Source organism: Salvelinus namaycush, chromosome 30 (genome assembly GCF_016432855.1).
Source record: "Salvelinus namaycush isolate Seneca chromosome 30, SaNama_1.0, whole genome shotgun sequence".
Lineage (NCBI taxonomy): Eukaryota > Metazoa > Chordata > Actinopteri > Salmoniformes > Salmonidae > Salvelinus > Salvelinus namaycush.
This window is the reverse complement of record NC_052336.1, coordinates 20990682-21013131: the sequence shown is the minus strand read 5'-3', so window position 1 is coordinate 21013131 and position 22450 is coordinate 20990682. Positions and strand designations below refer to the sequence as shown.

General features: G+C 44.2%; 1 protein-coding gene across 1 annotated transcript; it reads left to right on the top strand.

Annotated features, from left to right (window-relative positions):
* The first annotated feature begins 3326 nt into the window (after positions 1 to 3326).
* Positions 3327 to 21352, top strand: LOC120025048 (amyloid-beta A4 precursor protein-binding family A member 2-like). The gene is made up of 13 exons (XM_038969486.1): positions 3327 to 4436; positions 4488 to 4646; positions 6455 to 6535; positions 9660 to 9699; positions 10634 to 10779; positions 14018 to 14053; positions 15321 to 15407; positions 17369 to 17554; positions 18963 to 19142; positions 19502 to 19714; positions 19899 to 20018; positions 20869 to 21009; positions 21281 to 21352. Exons 1-13 carry the CDS (start codon positions 3327 to 3329, stop codon positions 21350 to 21352), a joined length of 2571 nt encoding a protein of 856 aa, XP_038825414.1.
* Positions 21353 to 22450: the final 1098 nt, after the last annotated feature.

Below are 22450 nucleotides of genomic sequence, written 5' to 3'. Positions count from 1 at the left end.
TTTCATCATAGTGCTTGCTGGTTTTTGCGACTGCACTTGAAGTAACTGTAAATGTTCTTGAAATGTTCCGTATTGACTGACCTTCATGTCTTAAAGTAATGATGGACTGTTGTTTCTCTTTGCTTATTTGAGCTGTTCTTGCCATATTATGGACTTAGCCCTATTCGGTAAAATACCATCTTCTTTACCTTGTCACGTCACAACACAATGGCTCAAACGCATTAAGAAGGAAAGAAATTCCACAAATTAACTTTTAAGGCACACCTGTTAATTGAAATGCATTCCAGGTGACTACCTCATGAAGCTGGTTGAGAGAATCCCAAGCATGTGCAAAGCTGTCATCAAGGCAAAGGGTGTCTACTTTGAATAATCTCAAATATAAAATATATTTCGATTTTTTTTTAACACTTTTTTGGTTACAACATGATTCCATGTGTTATTTCATAGTTTTGATGTCTTCACTTATATTCTACAATTGTCTTAAAAATTAAGAAAAACCCTTGAATGAGTAGGTGTGTTCACACTGTATATATATATATATACACAATGGGGAGAACAAGTATTGGATACACTGTCGATTTTGCAGGTTTTCCTACTTACAAAGCATGTAGAGGTCTGTACTTTTTTTTACAAAAATTCAGAAAATCACATTGTATGATTTTTAAGTAATTCATTTGCATTTTATTGCATGACATAAGTATTTGATACATCAGAAAAGCAGAACTTAATGTTTGGTACAGAAACCTTTGTTTGCAATTACAGAGATCATATGTTTCCTGTAGTTCTTGACCAGGTTTGCACACACTGCAGCAGGGATTTTGGCCCACTCCTCCATACAGACCTTCTCCAGATCCTTCAGGTTTCGGGGCTGTCGCTGGGCAATACGGACTTTCAGCTCCCTCCAAAGAGTTTCTATTGGGTTCAGGTCTGGAGACTGGCTAGGCCACTCCAGGACCTTGAGATGCTTCTTATGGAGCCACTCCTTAGTTGCCCTGGCTGTGTGTTTCGGGTCGTTGTCATGCTGGAAGACCCAGCCACGACCCATCTTCAATGCTCTTACTGAGGGAAGGAGGTTGTTGGCCAAGATCCCGCGATACATGGCCCCATCCATCCTCCCCTCAATACGGTGCAGTCGTCCTGTCCCCTTTGCAGAAAAGCTTCCCCAAAGAATGATGTTTCCACCTCCATGCTTCACGGTTGGGATGGTGTTCTTGGGGTTGTACTCATCCTTCTTCTTCCTCCAAACACGGCGAGTGGAGTTTAGAACAAAAAGCTCTATTTCTGTCTCATCAGACCACATGACCTTCTCCCATTCCTCCTCTGGATCATCCAGATGGTCATTGGCAAACTTCAGACGGGCCTGGACATGCGCTGGCTTGAGCAGGGGGACCTTGCGTGCGCTGCAGGATTTTAATCCATGACGGCGTAGTGTGTTACTAATGGTTTTCTTTGAGACTGTGGTCCCAGCTCTCTTCAGGTCATTGACCAGGTCCTGCCGTGTAGTTCTGGGCTGATCCCTCACCTTCCTCATGATTATTGATGCCCCACGAGGTGAGATCTTGCATGGAGCCCCAGACCGAGGGTGATTGACCGTCATCTTGAACTTCTTCCATTTTCTAATAATTGCGCCAACAGTTGTTTGCCTTCTCACCAAGCTGCTTGCCTATTGTCCTGTAGCCCATCCCAGCCTTGTGCAGGTCTACAATTTTATCCCTGATGTCCTTACACAGCTCTCTGGTCTTGGCCATTGTGGAGAGGTTGGAGTCTGTTTGATTGAGTGTGTGGACAGGTGTCTTTTATACAGGTAACGAGTTCAAACAGGTGCAGTTAATACAGGTAATGAGTGGAGAACAGGAGGGCTTCTTAAAGAAAAACTAACAGGTCTGTGAGAGCCGGAATTCTTACTGGTTGGTAGGTGATCAAATACTTATGTCATGCAATAAAATGCAAATTAATTACTTAAAAATCATACAATGTGATTTTCTGGATTTTTGTTTTAGATTCCGTCTCTCACAGTTGAAGTGTACCTATGATAAAAATTACAGAGCTCTACATGCTTTGTAAGTAGGAAAACCTGCAAAATTGGCAGTGTATCAAATACTTGTTCTCCCCACTGTATATATATAAAATAACCCTACCACCCCTCCCCTAATTGGAGTAAACTAATGGACAACAACACTTAGGTTTCTACTTCCAGTTTATAAATACTATATACATTTTACGGACACAGTATATATTACAATAGTTATCTTTGGTTTGTTTTTAGTCCCATCCTTCAGCTGCCCTCAACCCCTCCCATCTATCTCTGAACACCATCCAGTTTTGATTTCTATTTGCAACATATTTTCAACTGTGCTGTGGTGTTTCACAAAAGTTCTGAAACGTTCTATTCTCATCGTGTCTACAGATTGTAAATTAAAGATAAACATTTTTGCTAAGAGTATTATTATATTATTGATCGATTGACTATGACTTTTCAAATCACCCAGCAGTGCTATTTGCAGAGTTAGCTCCAGGTAAATGTTGCAATTCTTCAGCTATTCCTGAACCTGCGACCAAAAACAAGCTACAAAGGGACAGTACCAAAACAAATCATCTAATGATTCTGTCTCTTCGCAGAAAAATCTGCAGAGCTGGGATGGTTGTATCCCCCATTTATATAACATTCTATTGATTGCAAGAATTTTGTATAATAATTTTAATTGAAAAACTCTAAGTTTTGAATCCGGCGTGGTTTTGTGTATCAGTTCTTAAACCATGTGCCAACTATTTTGCAATCTATATGGCGCAGCGGTCAATTTTTGGTCCTTAAATTAAACTGGTATACTTTTTTATTTATCACAATTTTCTTTAACCAATTTTGGTCTTTAACACCGACAGACAAATTCCTTACTTTCTCCCCCTTCCACTTGCCTCTTCCATTTTTGAGGTAATGCTGCAATTAGTTGGTTGTAATTTTGCGTAGAGCGGTGGGTAAAAGCCTTTATTGGTTCCCTCACTTCCCTCACTATGTCTTGTTTTGAATGTGATGATGAAAAGTTAAACATCCACCGGGCCTTTCCTTCCTAGCTGTCAGTCATAGTGCATCTCTAATTGGCCCTAACAGGGTTTCACAGTAGGAAAACAGAGTGGTTAACTCTCTCACTCTGTCTAAAAGACTCACTCACTGGGGGGGTGCGTAACACTTCCAACACGTTTCATTTTTGTAGCTTCCTGCACTGTGTTTCATTGAAATGTTGTTTGTGATGATTGTACTGTGGCAGTATAGCTCTAATGGTGTGGTTCTGTCTTTCTGCGTTCTGTAGGACTGAGGACAGTTGAGATGCATGGCCTGTAAGCAGCCAGCGCCAGTGATGGCTCACAGGAAGAGGCCAGGAACCAGCGGCTCCAGCTGCAGCATGGTGGTGCCCCCCGTCCAGCCCCACTGCCCCGTCGCCTACCCCCCAGAGCAGCACGACCAGGAGCATGAGGAGGGGCCGGGAGAGGAGGAGGAGGAGGTCCACTACTGCCGCCAGCAGGGCCTGGAGCCAGAGCTGACGGACAGCCGGCCAGCCACACCTACTATACCTGTGCCGGAACACGAGCATGAACACAGCCATGACCACGATCACCCAGACTGCCACGACCATGATGACCACAGTCACAGCGACGACCATGCAGAGTGCCATGGCCACGAGCATGCAGACTGTCACGGTCACAGTCACGACGACGTAGACTGCCATAACCACGGCCACGTCCACAGTCACATCAATGACCACGACCATGCAGGCTGTCACGGCCACCGTCATGATCACGCTGACAGCCTGGACGGAGACTCCAGCTCTGACTATGTGAACAACACCTCAGAGGAGGAGGACTATGATGAAGGTCTGCCGGAGGAGGACGAGGGCGTCACCTACTACATCCGCTACTGCCCTGAGGATGACAGCTACCTGGAGGGCAGCATGGACTGCAACGAGGCCGAGGCTGACTACACCGCCAGCACTGTGCAGCACGTCCTGGCTGAGCCCCCGGGCGACACAGACGAGTGCCAGGAGGCGGTGGAGGAGTGGGCGGAGGGAGAAGGAGGGGTGGAGGTGCGCTGTGAGGTGGTGGAGCAGGACCCAGATGAACAGATCTACAACGTCCTGGACCACCACCCCCTCCCCGCCGCCGTCCTGCACGAGTCCCCCCCACCCACAGAGGAGGAAGAAGAGGAGGAGGAGGAGAGAGCTGGGGTTGCCTACACTGGGGATTACTATGGCCCAGAGGAGGACAATGGGAACTCCGTGGTTCACATACCGCGGTCTCCATACCGTGGCCGTAAAGTGGTAGTGGAGGGGGAGACGGGGGAGGAGGCGGAGGAGGACATTGACCAGATAGTGGCAGAGATCAAGATGAGTATGAGCATGGGTAGTCTGAGCAGCGGTGGCACTGACCAGAGCCCTGACGAGCTGGTGCAAGACAGTGTACCCAGTGATTACCACCCTCCTGAGGCCCACGCCAAGCCTGAGCCTGCACCCTACACCCCAACCCCACACCGCCACGACAGCAGACCCAAGTCCCTCAACCTCCCTTCCACACGGCACAACAACCCTGAGCTCCAGAGGGGCTTCAAGGTTCGCTCCCGCACCCCGGAGGAGCGACAGCAGTGGGCTCAAGAACAGGTGAGAGTGAGAGGCCATTTTGATGGCTATTTTCTATACACACTCATTGAATCTCCTCTATTGAAATGATGTGAATGACAAGTCAGACGTACAGTTAAGGTGATGTGTTGAGAAGGTTTTCAGAGTATACATCCGTTTAATCTCTCTTCCAAATTTTCCAGGGAGATGAAGGGCACAGTGATCAAAGTAATTTTCAGACTACATTTTTCCAATCCAAAATGTCTAATGCCTCTAACACTAATCTCCCGGATAAACATGACTTGGGTTTTTAATCGTCTAGATATTGGGGCATTTACAAAAGTATCAATTTTAGAAGGACTATAACCGACCCTTAAACCATGGTCCTCCTTCTTTACATTTTACCTGAGTGGAGGGAGAGATCTGTATAGAGTAACGTTATACATTCAGGGTCAAATCGGGGCTGCTTATATTTGTCCTGTTTCACACGTGCACAAGTGTGTAAACTGTACAGTGTGTGGTGAAATGGAAATAGATTTTTTTTGCATATCCCTCTCCCCCTGAGACACCCTCGGAGAGTGAGGTCACGACATGTGTTTAATACAGTTGGAGACCGCACACAAGATGTACGGCCAGGTTATGTTCAGATTCTGGAGCAGACCTATGCCATTGGAACTGATTAAAACAAGATTTGTGATAGGGCGATATTTATTATGTATGAGGTGGTTGACAGGCAGGTTATTGCGGTGTAGCTATAGTGCAGCTAGTGAGGCCGTTCCCTTCCCCCTGCTGGAGACCCATCCCCCAGCCACAGCCAGACACCTTGAGCTCCCCTCTCCATCTCCCACGCCCACTGCCCTCATTCAGATCCAGCCGCGCGCGCACACACACACACACGCCTCTTCCTGTCCTCCACCAAGCCCCTCTCTGTGTTCTACCATGCTCACCCCCAGCCCAGCCAGATGGTGAGGTGAGGGGAGATCCTGTGTGTGTGCCCTGCGGTATGGGATGGCAGAATGCTGATACACACCTGCTCCACCGTGGTGTGCATGTGTGTTATGTGTCTATGCTTGTGGTTGTGTGTGTTCTCTTTACTGTGTTGTTGGAGAGAAATGGGACAGGCCACATAACTGGATTATATTGGAAGCAAGCACATATTGTGCAGAACAGTCACTGACAACCACAATAAAAAATCTAATGCCCATGTTAAATTGGGTGACTGTTTGTGATTTTACGCAGCAGTTGTAGATGTTTTGCAGAATGCTTTCAGCGTTCAGGTACTGTGATTAAGGCTCACTGAAGTGTTTGAAAACATCAGATTCAGGCTGGATACTTCCTCCTTCCTCGGGGCAGAGATTTGTTTTATCCTGTCAAACAAATAGATATAATTATTATTGAATTACTGTTTGCTCAAGCTGATGTGTAGATGTTCAATACTAATCAGGACTTATGATTGTGTTGTCGCTGTAAAAATAAGGATTGCTGAGTTATGTAAATATGAAATGAGAGCAATTTCATAATCTTTCATTTCATAATCCTTACCATGCTTCGCTAAGTAAATGTGAACTGTCAAGACTATAGTGGTACTCAAGACAACATGTTGTCCTGTGTGTATTTCACAGAACTCAATTAATGTCTAATAATAGCATGACCTTATTTTTTTCACGTTACAACTACTCCTTTCTCCGACCCATAGAGAAATGTATCAGACTGTATTACTAATGTATGTTGGCTGTAGCTCCCTAAGGAACCGGTCCTTTTTTTTTTTTTTCTACTGTCTGCTTGGACATGTTTTATTAACTCTCTGTTGCCCGCTGGTCCCTGTTTAACCCCTGGTTTCACCCCCACAGATGACCAACGGTGCGGAGCATCCCAGGAAACAGCAGCGTTCTGACCTCAACGTGCCACTGGAGAACAACAATGTCCCGGAGGTAAACTGTCTCTGTCTGCAGTCCAAACTCATTGCGACAGATGATATTATGTGGAATACATAACAGTATTATTACTGTCCTGTGCTTGTCCTTCAGAGCCCGTGTCATGGTTGTCAAGAGATTTTCTTCAGATTATTTATCATCATATCAAATCAAGCTTAATTTATACATCAGATTTCAGACATGGAATGCAACACAATGTGCTTCACAGGAAAAACGAATAAAAACAATGAAAATAAAAGCTGTATCGCAGAGCTGTTTGCTTTGCTAGTTAGAGCCTAATGTTAGCTAGCTACCATTGAACCTGGTTGGTTAGCTCCCACCAGATTCATGCAGGGCAGTAACGACATGATTTGGCACTATGTTCATTGTTGTTTAACTAGCTAACTTTATCTGGCTGGCTTGTTAGCTAACGTTACGTGACGTGTGTGATCTTCCACGTTGTTTACCTAGCTAGGTTCATTGTTTACCTACAGTTGAAGTCAGAAGTTTACATACACCTTAGCCAAATACATTTAAACTCAGTTTTTCACAATTCCTGACATTTAATCAGAGTAAAAATTCCCTGTCTTAGGTCAATTAGGATCACCACTTTATTTTAAGAATGTGAAATGTCAGAATAATAGTAGAGAGAATGATTTATTTCAGGTTTTATTTCTTTCATCACATTCCCAGTGGGTCAGAAGTTTACATACACTCAATTAGTATTTGGTAGCATTGCCTTTAAATTGTTTAACTTGGGTCAAATGTTTCGGGAAGCCTTCCACAAGCTATCCCACAATAAGTTGGGTGAATTTTTGCCCATTCCGCCTGACAGAGCTGGTGTAACTGAGTCAGGTTTGTAGGCCTCCTTGCTCGCACACGTTTTTTCAGTTCTATAGGAATGAGGTCAGGGCTTTGTGATGGCCACTCCAATACCTTGACTTTGTTGTCCTTAAGCCATTTTGCCACAACTTTGGAAGTGTGCTTGGGGTCATTGTCCATTTGAAAGACCCATTTGCGACCAAGCTTTAACTTCCTGACTGATGTCTTGAGATGTTGCTTCAATATATCCACATAATTTTCCTACCTCATGATGCCATCTATTTTGTGAAGTGGACCAGTCCCTCATGCAGCAAAGCACCCCCACAACATGATGCTGCCACCCCCGTGCTTCACGGTTGGGACGATCTTTGTCCCCATGTGCAGTTGCAAACCGTAGTCTGGCTTTTTTATGGCAGTTTTGGAGCAGTGGCTTCTTCCTTGCTGAGCGGCCTTTCAGGTTATGTCGATATAGGACTCGTTTTACTGTGGATATAGATACTTTTGTACCTGTTTCCTCCAGCATCTTCACAAGGTCCTTTGCTGTTGTTCTGGGATTGATTTGCACTTTTCGCACCAAAGTTTATCAACTTTCAAACCAGAATTACTTTCCCATTGTTTCTCAAATCCAGTGTATGACATATCATTTTGTAGCTGTGAGTCTCTACTTTTATCCAATGTAAAAAACACAATTACAAATTTTGTTACGTAAGACCGAATACAGGTGGTGAGTCACATATTTACTACACAACAAACATAAGATATATCTTTTTTTAAATGATACAAATTGAACAACTAAAAGGAAAAGCAAAGCAAAGAATATGTGTTTCAAGATCTCTTTAAAATATGTCCACAGTTTTGGCCCCCTTCAGGTTCTCTGGCAGGCTATTCCAGAGCCTGTGGGTATAATAACTAAAGGCTGCCTCTCCATGCCTCGTTAAAAGGCCAGTGCCAGAGGATTTATGAGGATCAGTGAACTGTGTTTATGAATGAATGAAGTCCCTGTCTCCAGGTAACACAGTGTAGTTGTCCAGTTTTCTTAAGGAAATCCCCACTGTTATTATTGTGGACATTTCTCTCAGGGACATTCTATACAAGGCTGCTATCCTCATTCCCCACTCCCATTGCTCTGAAAGGAAGGGAATTGGCTGTGCCCTTTTTTGACTCTGCAGTCAAGCCACTGGTTGAGAGCAGCAAGCTGTGTGTTTACATCAGGGAAACCACTCAACCTTGACCTGACTGTTCAAGTGACGCTCAGAGACAAAGCCCTCTCTCCCCTGCCCAACCCAGTCTTATCATCCTAACACTGTTTTGTCTGGCCAGGCTTTCATTCACACACCAGCACTAAGCCTGGAGAGCACAGCCGAACTGCAGAGCGAGGCACATCTTCACTTTAAAGGTCATCTAGAATGATACGGTAGCATTTAAGTATTGTATATTTGCGGGAGGCCACTATGGCATACGTGTACTAAGATATACTAGGAAGTTGTTTCCCTTTAAGTTATTAAGTGGTTTGATAATGCTCCTGGGCCTTCCTAACAGACTGTAATGAACGGCCACACATATTTCAGCCTGGACCCTCCATTTGAGTGGCATGTCTTTAAAGTGATGCCCATTACTCAGAGTGCTTTAATGTGCGGCTCTCTCATTCAGAGCTTTGTGGAAGTATTGATATACAGTTGTGTTTCACATCTCATGACCCTGCATGTTAACACGGACCACTATTTACAATCAGGTCGATGCCATAAAGTTGCACTTCCTTTGATCTGTACTATACACTCTTAGAAAAAAGGGTTCCAAAAGGGTTGTTCGGCTGTCCCCATAGGACAACCCTTTTTGGTTCCAGGTAGAACCGTTTTTGGTTCCAGGGAGGACCCTTTTGAGTTCCATGTAGAACTCTCTGTGGGAAGTGTTCTACATGAAACCCAAAAGGGTTCTACCTGGAACCAAAAAGGGTTCTTCAAAGGGTTCTGTTCTGGGGACAGCCAAAGAACCCTTTTAGGTTCTAGATACCACATGTTTTTCTAAGAGCGTAGCACACATCTATGTATTCAGTTCTTGCATCGTTTCTTACATTTTCTTCCTTATCTGTTCATTAATAGGGTTTGTATCGATATCATAGGCTACTTTGAACTGATGTTCAAAAATGTTTCATCTTCTTTGACAGACTGAAGCTTTTGGAGTTTGTTGGTCTGTTGTTTGTTGTGGAAGCCAAAGGCCTTGCAGAGAGGCGGGTTTTCCTTTCAGTTTCATGAAATGAGAATGCATATTTCATTCCGCTTTACTAATTCAGAGAGTTCAATCAAGACTTTCTGTTTTTCAGGAAACAAAGAAGGCTGCATCTTTCCCCAGCTTTGTTGATGGTAAGGCACCTCTGCGTCTGTTTATCTTGAGGGTGAAATCAAAAGACAAAAATGAATCAAATTCACAACATCAAAAACAGATATTCCCTGTAAGAGACTTATATCACTTTGGGTGCAGGGATCTGCTCATTCCAAGAATATTAGATTTGTCTCTCTAATTCAAGCGCCTTAATAACCACTCAAAATCTAGTTGCAAGATGACAGATCATGGAGTATTAAGGAGAGAAAATAATGAGCTTGCAGCTGTTACATGAGATCAACATGTTGAGAGAGAGAGATCAACGAGTCTGCATTTGAAAATTAAGACAAACAAGAAAGTAAATACAAATGATAATGTACATTTTTCACCATCTTTATTTGGCCAATTTACCTGAGAGCCATCATGTCAGACGTGTCAGTGAGTTAGTCGTCAATGTGGGAGGGCTCTATCTAAGCAGGCCAGGCCCAGGCCTCTGAGTATGTTTGGTTCGAGATGTTTTCAAGACATTCCTCGCCAGGCCCCTGTCACCACTGGGCAGCGAACAGCAGGGCTTCCTGGAGGCTGAGCTGTTCCTTTCTTTCACTCTCTCTGATATCATGACAGTGCATTGTATCCCTCAGAGGTTGTCACAGAGTCTACATCTACATATCACACGGCCACATGAATCCCCTGGTGCCTCTCTCAGCTCTCAGCTCCCTGCCCACCCGTGGCCATTTTACTGCTCAAGCCTCCGCCGTGATTGTTTCTCTGCATAATACCCAACAGCTACAGAATTTGAGTGTTTGATTTATTCAAATTGTGCATACAGAAGGCTACCAATACTCATACGTATGTGACCTTTCAGCTAGAACAACACAGTCTTTGTTTTGCAAGAGAAGTATGATCTAATAGCTTTTATCTTCTCCTGCTCCTTCGTTTCTCTGTCCATCCATTCTCCCTGTCCCTCTCTGTCAGTTCCGGGGCCCTGTGAGCCAGAAGATCTTATTGATGGCATCATCTTTGCTGCTAACTACCTGGGCTCCACCCAGCTGCTCTCTGAGAGGAACCCGTCCAAGAACATCCGCATGATGCAGGCCCAGGAGGCTGTCAGCCGGGTCAAGGTACAGACAGACAGCAGACAGGCCTTCCATCACACACACACACACCACACACCACACACCACACACACACACACACACACACACACACACACACACACACACACACACACACACACACACTGCACCACCCGTTTCAAATCCCGCAAACAGCTTCCCTTTCTTCGTTCCTTTTCATATGGATGTTGTTTTGATCTGGTATATTTTCACCGTGACTCAACCGTTTTGGAAGATTCAGAGTGAAGGGTGTCTGATGTGTTTGTTTACATCCCAGGAGACAGTGTCCAATCTAGTAGTATTATTGCTACTGTACTGTAGGACGCAGTGGTACTGTGTAATCATGTTCCTCTCCAGTGGGTTAGTTTACAGTCCTTTTAGCTCTGTTTACAACCCACTGCTTGATTTTTATACTGTCAGGATTTAGTGATGCCCTGTAGAGGAAACAACACCTTAAGGTATTCATCAATCATTTTTCATCTTTCTAGTTCTAGTATATCTTGAATAAACTTTATATTTGTGTTTCAGGCATATATAAAACCTGATTGAGACTTCAAAGCTTGTACAGAGTATTGGCATAACCGCTGGAAACCTTTTTAATTAGTACTCTAAGTGGAACCTCTTGCTGTAGATAGTCTGCAATCTGGCAGACAGAAATGCAGTTTTATAAATGGACTTCAAATGTGAGTGCAAGGTGCTGGTCTTTTTAATTCAAGTGAGGTCCAGATTGGCCTATTAAATCCACATGGACGTCAACGCTGTTTATCTCCCCAGTCAGAGCAGTTTGAGATTTGGCCAGAATTAGCAGTCCATTTGGGCTCCAGTTGGGCCAGATTGGGGTAATGTGTCACATGGTGTTGGTAATGGATTGCTGGCTCACAGAGGTTATGTTTCCCCTTCCATTTCAGTCCCATTTTCTACATGACTTCTCTGCTATGAATACTGATGGGGAGCAGCCAGAGAGGACGGCCATATTCAAAACAGACTCCGCCACTGTGCATTTCAATCACTTCACTACTGGTTGGCTCTCAACTAGCTCTGGAGTTATGATTGCTTTTGGCAGTCTAGCTTTTGAAAGGCCATTTATGCAAGGGCAGTTTTCCCCTCAGTCTGATCACCGAATGATCACAAATATAGTATTTGCACGGAATGTTCTTGAGTGAGTTCATGTGTGCTGACAATGTATTGTTGAGACCATAGACAAGGAGGCGCTGTACATGACTTTAGGAGCTATACCTATTGGATCAAAGAGAATACAACCCAAGATGATACACCAGATGTTCATGAGTTGTCCAGGCACCATACGTTTCCTCTCCCTCTCATGAAAATATGGGCTGGGCTGTATCATGAATATTTTATAACCTAACTCGGTGGTCCACTGGCACTTGGCTGGGATCTACTTTTAGAAACATCCACCTGTGGCAAGGCCCACAGCTCAGTGTGACACAGTGGCACACTCTCTTGTCAGCAGGCACAAGACTGGGGCAGGTGACCCTCCCATCTGAGACAGCTGCCAGCTTTCCTTTGGGAAAGGCTGGCATCTTTTGGAGGGATATTAGAGTTTTGATGGGCCCCTGCCTCCCTTCCACTGCTGCTGGGATCTGGCTACATCCATCCCAGTGACAAAAAAAAATCCTTCCGTTCTCTCGCTACCATCAAAGGCCTTTGAAGATGATACCATGGCAACGCTTAACTGAGCGTTTTTTTTCGTCATTATTTTTACGTTGGCTGTTCAGCTGTGGAGGAGGCCATCGGGAAGCATGCCACTTGTTCTCTGCTCTCATCTGAGGAGGAACTACAGATTATGTTTCTCTCCACAGATGAATTGGCATTATGTCACTCTGGAGGCAGGGGATCGGGCTCTGTTATGTGTTGGTAGCTACCAGTTCTTCACACACCAACCCCTGAACACTGGGACTGGGCAGGGTGCTCTGTGCTGCCTGCCTCCCTCAGTTTCATTTTATGGTTCTCATAAACCCACAACCCACACACAGATTAATTACACTGCTGTCCTCAATATTTAGTCCACTGCTACAGAGAACAAAAAAACGTAACATTGCAGGTAAATCGCACGCCGTCGTAGGTTTTATTTCTACGGATCTTCTTTGGCATGCTCCCCTCATTTTGATGTCAAATTTATGCAGCTTCATCGCCCACTCCTTTTTCTGCCTGCCTTGATTTGATGCAGTGGGTGTAGCTGGATGTAGCTGGAGGACTGCCTTGCATTAGGAGGGCTGAAGGTAAATGTGTAACAAACAACCCAGGATCATCCCTGAAGGCCGTTCTCTGCTCTGGTACCAACTCTCTCAGGCAGCCGTAGTAACGGAGTCTATCTGACTGATGATGGATGGGACTGGAACAGATGAACCCGCTTCAGCTCAGGGCTCACAAACAGAGGTCCTTTATGTGTCTGGACTTCACCACACCCTCCTTCTGGTCCTGTGCAGTTGACCTACAGCGTTAAAGTCTTTTTGTGGGGCTCAGTGTTGGGAAAAGGGATACCTAGTCAGTTGCACAGGAGGTGTGAGATTAACTGAATCTGAATCTTAACTGAATCTGAATTAACTGAATATGTATCGTAACTGAAACTGAATTAACTGAATCTGTATCTTAACTGAATCTGAATCAACTGAATCAGTGATTTCTGGTCAGCCACCCTACAGTAGGTTTCTCAATGTGTTGTTTTTAGACCATTTGAAAACCACTCAGTCACCAACTGTCAGTTTTGACATCCCATTTCTCAGGGGGATGGTGACGGATGTCAATACAGGACTAAATCATTGTGTTGCCTTAAATTACATGTCAAGTCATCTCAGGATGCTGGGCTCTGCTGTAATTCCTCACCATTTTCTGAAAGACAGGACAGGAAAGGTATGCCGAGGATGTCTTGCCTTGACTTCACATTTGAACCTGAAGCCCTTTGATAGAGTATTTGCATATGCTACACTCAAGTTCCTTTTTACTTTGATATTAAGGTATCAACTCATTTTTGCATGTTTTTATGATTTTCTGTATTCAAAAGAAAAAGAGCAATTATGATCCTTTTAATTGCCGTTTTAATTAGTTTCTGCAGAACACAGCTGTGCCATCGCTCCTCTCCCTCTCAGAGCAATGATACACCTGCTGTTTGATTTAGTTATTGTCTCTTACTTTCTTTTACTTTCTTTACTTCCTGCCCTCTGTTTTTGCCGCTCCTCCCGTCCCGTGTCTGACGACCCTGTTCTGTCCCAACGTCTCCTCCCAGAGGGTTCAGAAGGCTGCCAAAATCAAGAAAAAGGCGGTGTGTAAAAACAATCTGATCTGATAAGAACAGAGAGAAGGGCCACCTTGACTCCACCCTCACCCTCCGGCTCCCTGTTCCATCTGTCTGTCTGTCTCATTCTGACTCACTCTGAGCCGTGGAGTTTGAGGAGGTGACTTGAGTTATGATGAGAATCTCCATATCCCACTCCATCTGATTACCCTGCATGCATCACTGAGAGGCTGGACTGTGTGAACTCCGGGAACATCCCTGCAGCTTGTGCTCTGAAAATCAGAGCCAGCAAACCTGAAAACCCTTGATGATATTGATGATGCAAAGAAATATTCTAGCCTACACAGAATTACTACAAATTATAATTTAATCTATTAGACATATCATCAAATAAATTGCTTCATTATGTATTGCATATTTTAAAAACATGTACATTATGCTGCTCATTATACACACATCAGTCCTTAGATAATTAACCTAAATCAAACGTGATTGAATTAACACGCAGTGCGTGGTGATTAGCGTGAATGCAAACCACATGCCTGGGGCTGGTATTCACACACATCCGGCAGCTTGTAATGGCTTAGCTGCCATGTTGCGCCTACTCTCATCTGTGCCAACTCTCAACACACCAACATCATGTCAGACCTATTGATGTAAAGCCCCAGAGCCAACCGGGTCCCTCTGTGACTATATGACCTGCCCTCATTCCCGCTGCCTCAAATCTGATCTGGATGCTGGCTCTGTCTATCACAGAGATGGCTGTTTTTAATTCCATATGTATTCCATGCAGTCCTGCATGCGCAATCACATGACCATTTATCATGAAAATGAATATTATTAATCACCTAGTCCCCATTGTATAGATATAGTAGCCTTTAGAGACCCATTTTGTGTGGAACAATGTGAGCATGACCACCACTCAATAAACAACAACAACATCCTATGGCAATGCTACTAACCAATTCTTTCATAGATATCAATGTGTTACAATGTGTTATAATTCAGATTATGAAATGGAATATGAATGTACATTTTATGGCTGTTCTCTATGGGTGTAGCCTTAGTCCAGCACTGACTGAACACCTACTGTAGGCTTGCCAGGGGTCCGCCGGGTGCCAACCTACATGATTTATGAAATAGCTTTAAAACTGTGTGCAGCCTGTTAACCGTGGGCCCTTGGTGAGCTCTCCTCAGACCCCAGCCAGGGTGCTTAGAGAATGTACACCCGGGCCGCTCTCTCCTGCCTCAGGGGGGACTCTGACACGCCTGTCTCTCTTTTGTCTCCGTCCAGAGCCCAGAGGGGGACGCACAGACACTGACAGAGGTGGACCTTTTCATCTCCACCCAGAGGATCAAAGTGCTCAACGCAGACACACAGGTGAGTAGAGGTCCTGACTCCAGCCCTGACAGGACCAATCAAATGCAGTGGGGCCATAGCCACACAACTCCTCTCGGTGACCTTTGTGACAGATTTTGGGTGATAATTTATTTATTTAATATTTATTATCTGATCTCCCTCTGAGCGAGGATAAAAAATAAATGAAATGTTAAAGCCAGAAAGCCTCTATAGACAGCTGTCAATAAAGTGGGACGTAGCAGGAAGATGAAAGCTAGTTTTAAACACTGGGTCTCCCAACCCATTTGATTCCCAACCCATTTGATTCCCAACCCATTTGATTCCCAACCCAATCCATCTACAATAGTAATTAGTCAGAAATCATCTCGCCTCCAAAGCCAAATTGTTTAGGACATACATGCTTGACACATGACTTTGAACAGTAATGCAGTTATAAATGAGGTAGAGTGTAGCACTTTACTCTTGATGTCATGCCTTAATGTCTTATGGGAAACAAGATTTTCCAATGTGAGAGGGTCAGCCGCAGTGTTAACAGTGATGTCTCTGGTGTAGAGACTAGAGTGCCAGCTGACTGACTGTGAACAGAATGTGTGTCCCTGTCGTTGAGTTGCAGTCCGACTGAACAGAACAGCAGTGTGTGGGCTGGCTGCCTGGCACAGCCTACTGTAATGTGCTGCAATGCAGTGTCTCTCCATTCCACTCCCTGCCTGGCACAAGGCTACCTGCTTCCCGCAACCATCAAGATGGAAAAAGTCTGGATTTATGGGGGTTGGTTAGTTGGTGAGAGATTGAAGTCAGAACTGCTCTTCCATAAATTGCAACACGATGGCATTTTCATGTGATTTTTCTTATTTACGATACCAATTCTACCACTTCCTAGATGGAATAATGTCATATTCCATACACACTCAGAACATTTGTGCCGCGAATGAAAATGTTAGAGCAATCCTATTGAATAATCTTTTTAAATAATCCCCAAACATGCCTCGGTTCAGCCCCTACTGTCTGTGTGTACCAGAAGGGATGAGAACATTCAAGAACCCCAGTTTGATTAGAGGTGTGATTCCCACACCTTGGTCTGCTACGGAGCATATGGGCTGAGTGGAAATGCATGGAGTTCTGCCACTCTGCTGAGGCTGCTCACCATGAGAAAGGTGAAAGGCTGTAGGCGCAGCATGCACAGACTAATTGGATCATTAATTCTGCTGACGAACTGATGATGTTTCGCTGAAGAGCGTGCAGGACGGAGCTGAGCGTTCCCGCTCCTCCTACGGCGCTACCAGACACTCGTGTGAAGATAAGCACCTTGTCATACTTCGCCTGAAGCTTGCAAAACACACCGTGTGTTTATTTTACTCGAAGCGTCAATTGTAATACAGTTGTTAGGTTCTAATTCTCAGAGTAAAACACTCAACGGACATTTATGAAAGCTTAACCAAGTTTATTCTGCCCATACAGCTGCATTCAGAGAAAAACATTTTCACACAAGCACTGATATTTAACCGTTCCTCATAGGCTGAGTCTCCTCCTACCCATCTGTACAAACATCATTCTTTACTGCTAGGCAGGACACTAGTGATACAGGCCATAAACTTTTATTTCTCCCTTAAGCTATCCTGACCTCAACCCCCCCTTCATCACTAATCTATGGCTCTCTCCCCTTATCAATCCCTGCCACATGTAATCGCTTCCCTTCACTCAACACATTCCAAGCTTAGTTGCCCCCACTATATACCTTCCTCCTATAACCATTAACTGGTGTAGACCCTCTAAACCTCAGCACTCAATCAATGACATGAATAAGTATATTTCATATTCTCAGAACCCAACACAGTATATATTTTAGTATTTTTATACTGTGTATTAGTACACTTGTTACGGTGTGTTCAGTCGTCATGATACCCTGTTTGTTATTCACATGTATATGTCTACGAGGGAAGGTACTAGTTGTTCAGTGTTTGTTGCTGTGGTGGCGTACACAGGAAACTATGATGGACAACGCCCTGCGCACCATCTCCTACATAGCTGACATTGGGAACATCGTGGTGCTGATGGCGAGGCGCCGCATGCCGCGCACAGCCTCCCAGGACTGCATCGAGACCACACCTGGAGCCCCAGAGGCCAAGAAACAGTACCGGATGATCTGCCACGTCTTTGAGTCTGAGGACGTAAGTGAATGTGTGTAAATGTCTGTGATCTGCCCCTTGAGGCTAATCTCAAATGGTAGAATGGATCAGGACCAGGTGAAAGGTTATGCACAGGACATGTTTCTAAATGTAGAGGTAATGCTTTGTGACTGATTCAGAGATTAGTCACAACAACACATTATGAACGACATGTTCACCAGTAACACCCTCTGATATGTTTAGCTGGGAGGATCCACCTCTGATAGGCCAGTCTCTCTGCCTGTCTCCTCCCCTAGCCAGCGTGCGTCTGCCCCTGCATTGCAGTTGTCCCTCTTAATCGCCATTTCTCCATGTCTAATTAGCTGGTGTGTTATAAAGGACGGTCAGTCTGAGTGTTGACACATGAGTCATTTAGCCTCAGCGCAGAAGGGACAATGATATATTTCAATGCCTCTCCCAACAGTGTCTTATTACTGTCTACCTATTACATGGTAGGACTGATCCTTGATCTACTGGTCTGGATAAGGGCAACGACTGGCTTTACTGTCCTCGTTCGTTATGGGCAGGATTGGCTGAGTTAGGGGTAGGGGATTCCTACAACTCAAATAGCAGGTTGTTTATATTGCCCTGACATTTCAATCACTGGTTAACTGCCCCCCTGTCCCTCGGGCCAGTGCAGAGACGTTGCCAATGTGTGATATGCTGTCTGTTACAGTAACACTGCCAATTTTCACTCACACCACAGTCCAGGATGTGCTTCATGTGTCTATCAAAGCCCAGCATGCAGTTGGATGTTTGTTAACAGGGCAACCACAGCTTGCTTCCTTTGAAAACATATTATTCCCTAAAACTGCCTGAGCAAAGGTAGGAGGTAAATATAGGGAAACTGGATGGGGTAGACACATCCCTAATATCATATGATATGCAATTAGATGACTTTCCTCTTCTTCTCGTCTTTAGATCAGCTTTTTACAATCAATACCATTGCCATTTTATAAGGAAAATGAAGCAATCATTCCCCCCATGATCCAGGCTTCATGATGCTCACCACTTTAGCTGTGCGAACATGTTTTGGTCCATTTATATGGACCAAATATGTCAGTAATGAAGACATGACAAATAGATTTTGACATTTAAATTCAATTTTTATTGGACCTCAAATAGTACTTGGCAACAGTGAAGCAATGCCTTATGTGCATTGATTCATACCACATAAATGAATATTGATCTGCATCCCCCAGTTGCTCTGTGATGTGATTCTCCACATTGCTGTCACTGTGACAGTGTATTGGAAGTGTATTGCTTCTGCCAAATGCATAGCTGGTTTTATTCATAGAAATATAATTACTAGAAGGGAAAAACCCTCTCAGACCACAGAAATTTGACTCATAACACTCATGGGTAAATTCTATTTTCATGGCATTATCCTCTCTTCTCATTGGCTCTCCAGGCCCAGCTCATAGCCCAGTCGATTGGGCAGTCATTTAGCGTGGCTTACCAGGAGTTCCTGAGGGCTAACGGCATCAACCCAGAGGACCTGAGTCAGAAGGAGTACAGTGACATCATTAACACGCAGGAGATGTACAACGATGACCTCATCCACTTCTCAAACTCTGAGAACTGCAAAGAGGTTTGGCTCTCATTTAACTGTATGAGGTAACTGTATAATGGTGCCTCAGATGCACTGTACAATCCACTTCTCTGAGGACTTTTAGATGCTCAGTCTCTTGCTTAGTAGGAAAGAATCTCTGATGAGCAGTGAGGCAGTCTAGTTCTGTTGAAGTACTGCACATGGACTGAGCCAATTACCAGAGAAGCTGACAGTGGTCTTATATCCATCTGGCCCTCCTTCCGCACGTTGTTTCGGTTCTTCCGCTACACCATTATATTTCTCCCTGATTTATTTTTCTCCTGCCCACAATCGCTTTGACTAGAGGCACTCATCACTCTCTCTATCTCTCTTTCTCTCGCTATTGGCTGGCTCCACAGCTGCAGCTGGAGAAGCATAAGGGTGAGATCTTGGGCGTGGTCATAGTGGAGTCTGGCTGGGGCTCCATCCTACCCACGGTCATCCTGGCCAACATGATGAACGGTGGGCCGGCCGCCCGCTCCGGGAAGCTCAGCATCGGAGACCAGATCATGTCCATCAACAACACCAGCCTGGTGGGGCTGCCGCTTGCCACCTGTCAGGGAATCATCAAGGTACAGGGACAGAGTTCTCGGAAGAGTCATTAGTGGTTATTATGGTGACATTACATTAATTGTGTAAGACTACATAAATTCTGTAATTTGATCATAATTCTAATGTAAAATAATCCACTGACTAAACCCAGTGGAGGTTGCAGGACGCCCTCTGCTCTGTCTGACCACTGTGTTTGTCCATCAGGGCCTGAAGAACCAGGTGCAGGTGAAGCTGAACATTGTGAGCTGTCCCCCTGTCACCACCGTGCTCATCAAGAGGCCAGACCTCAAGTACCAGCTGGGCTTCAGCGTCCAGAATGGGATTGTAAGTACGATCAGATCAGTCACCACCGCTTAGCCCGGTAGGTTGAATAACACAGGCTGAGATAACAGTCTGTGATTGGTTGAAAAATACTTTTGATGAGATTCTGGACTTGTCTTTGTCCAACGAAACTTCAGTTCCCTCAGGAGGATTTCAGCTGACATAAACTGAATAGGATAAGACAGCCCCGTAAATTATTAAAAACTTTTTTTGTTTTCTCCTCTCAGCTGGTACAGTCATATCTCTAAAGAAACCAATTCTGAGGAAAATAATATTGTATCAAACGATATGACAAGCTGTTAGCCTGTAGGTCTGTGCGTATGTGATTTGCATCATGAGCGTATTTTAGTGTGTTCCTCATACCACTTTATTCAAGTCTCTGCTGTATTCAAGTTATCATATGTGACACATTGCTTCTATGACACAAATTGTCAACTCCTTAGAGCAATATTCATATAGTCTGACAATATCCCTTCAAAATCCTATAAAAAGAATAGATGTAATTACTGTTATATCTGTCGTTGCCCCGAGGCTGAAGCTAGGAGCTTTATTGCCTTAGGTTATCAGCTCGGTGTGAACTGCCATTTTCCTTGCTACTGCATACAGATTAACCTTACAATGTCATTCACAGAGCTCAAATCTCCCCCTGGCCTCTCCCTATCAGGATCACACGACCAAATCCATGAACTATCTTTGAAATTTTAGCAACACAACTGTTCCAGTAGATTTAATGGAACAACGTTGCATCATTGCTTTATTCCCCTATAGAATTACCCCTGTCTTGTTGCCAATGGAGGTGAGTGACTGCCATGAAGGATAATATTCACCTTCTGTTTGTCATCTTCACCCACAGATCTGCAGCCTGATGCGTGGGGGTATTGCTGAGCGGGGGGGTGTCCGGGTTGGCCACCGCATCATTGAGATCAATGGCCAAAGCGTGGTGGCTACAGCGCATGAGAAGATTGTCCAAGCCCTCTCAAACTCTGTGGGCGAGGTGAGGTTCAGTTCAGATAGAGTTCATAAAGGAGCTCAGAGGACACCACAATCAATTAGTATGAGAATTCACAAAACTAGATTACTGGCCAAGGCAGGTACATCTTTGAAAGAGGAATGAGCATAATATGCATTCATCAATACAATCATTAGGCTGTACGTGTGGGCCTCTAAGCTTGATTATTTTCAATAAAGATATTGACAGATAAAATAACAAGCGATAGATGCAAGTGCCTAGCTAAATGTTCGTTTTCTGTCTTTTCCTAAACCAGATCCACATGAAGACAATGCCAGCGGCCATGTTCAGACTCTTAACAGGACAGGAGACTCCTATGTATATATAAACCAAGGACAGATCCCATTTTCCTCCACAGAGGAGCTGTAAGCAGCGGTTGTTTACAGTCCAGTTGGAGAGCTCTGGGTAGACAAGACTAGCAGACTAATGAGTGTATGAGGATGGCAAGTGAGCCAGAGTGATTACCTTTCTTACTTTTGTGTCAATGACTTTTCTGAGCTAACATTCATCCAACTGATACTCCCGATATTTTGCTGATGTTAATACTAAAGAGGGTCATCTGGGCAGAAGGTGTTTACGTTATTTATGTGTTGTTTGTGATGTTTTTTTGATGCATCACAATGTATTTTTTATATTCACATCAATGTAATATTGTACCTGCATATTGTTTCATTTACTTTTCTTTGTTTTTAATTTTCATGTAAATACATATTTTGCTAATGTGTCTGAAGTAATGGGGAAGGGTCATGGTTGCTTTGTAAATATTTATTGACTTTTCCTGCTGGTTTGATAGCAGGGAAGAGAGTCCTTGACCGCTAAAGGACGATTGAAATCCTGTTGTCAATATAGTTTAGATGGACAATGAAAGGGTATTTGGGAGTGACTTGGGTAATATAATTTAGTTTATATACAGTACCAGTCAAAAGTTTGAACACACCTACTCATTCAAGGGTTTTTCTTTATTTTTACTATTTTAGGAATCATGTCGTAACCAAAAAAGTGTTAAACAAATCAAAATACATTTTATATTTTATATTCTTCAAAGTAGCCACCCTCTGCCTTGATGACAGCTTTGCACACTTTTGGCATTCTCTCAACCAGCTTCACCCGGAATGCTTTTCCAACCGTCTTGAAGGAGTTCCCACATATGCTGAGCACTTGTTGGCTGCTTTTCCTTCACTCTGCGGTCCAACTCATCCCAAACCATCTCAATTAGGTTGAGGTTGGTTGATTGTGGAGGGCAGGTCATCTGATACAGCACTCCATCACGCTCCTTCTTGGTCAAATAGCCCTTACACAGCCTGAAGGTGTGTTGGGTCATTGTCCTGTTGAAAAATAAATAATAGTCCCATTAAGCGCAAACCAGCTGGCATTGGCGTATCGCTGCAGAATGCTGTGGTAGCCATGCTGGTTAAGTGTGCCTTGG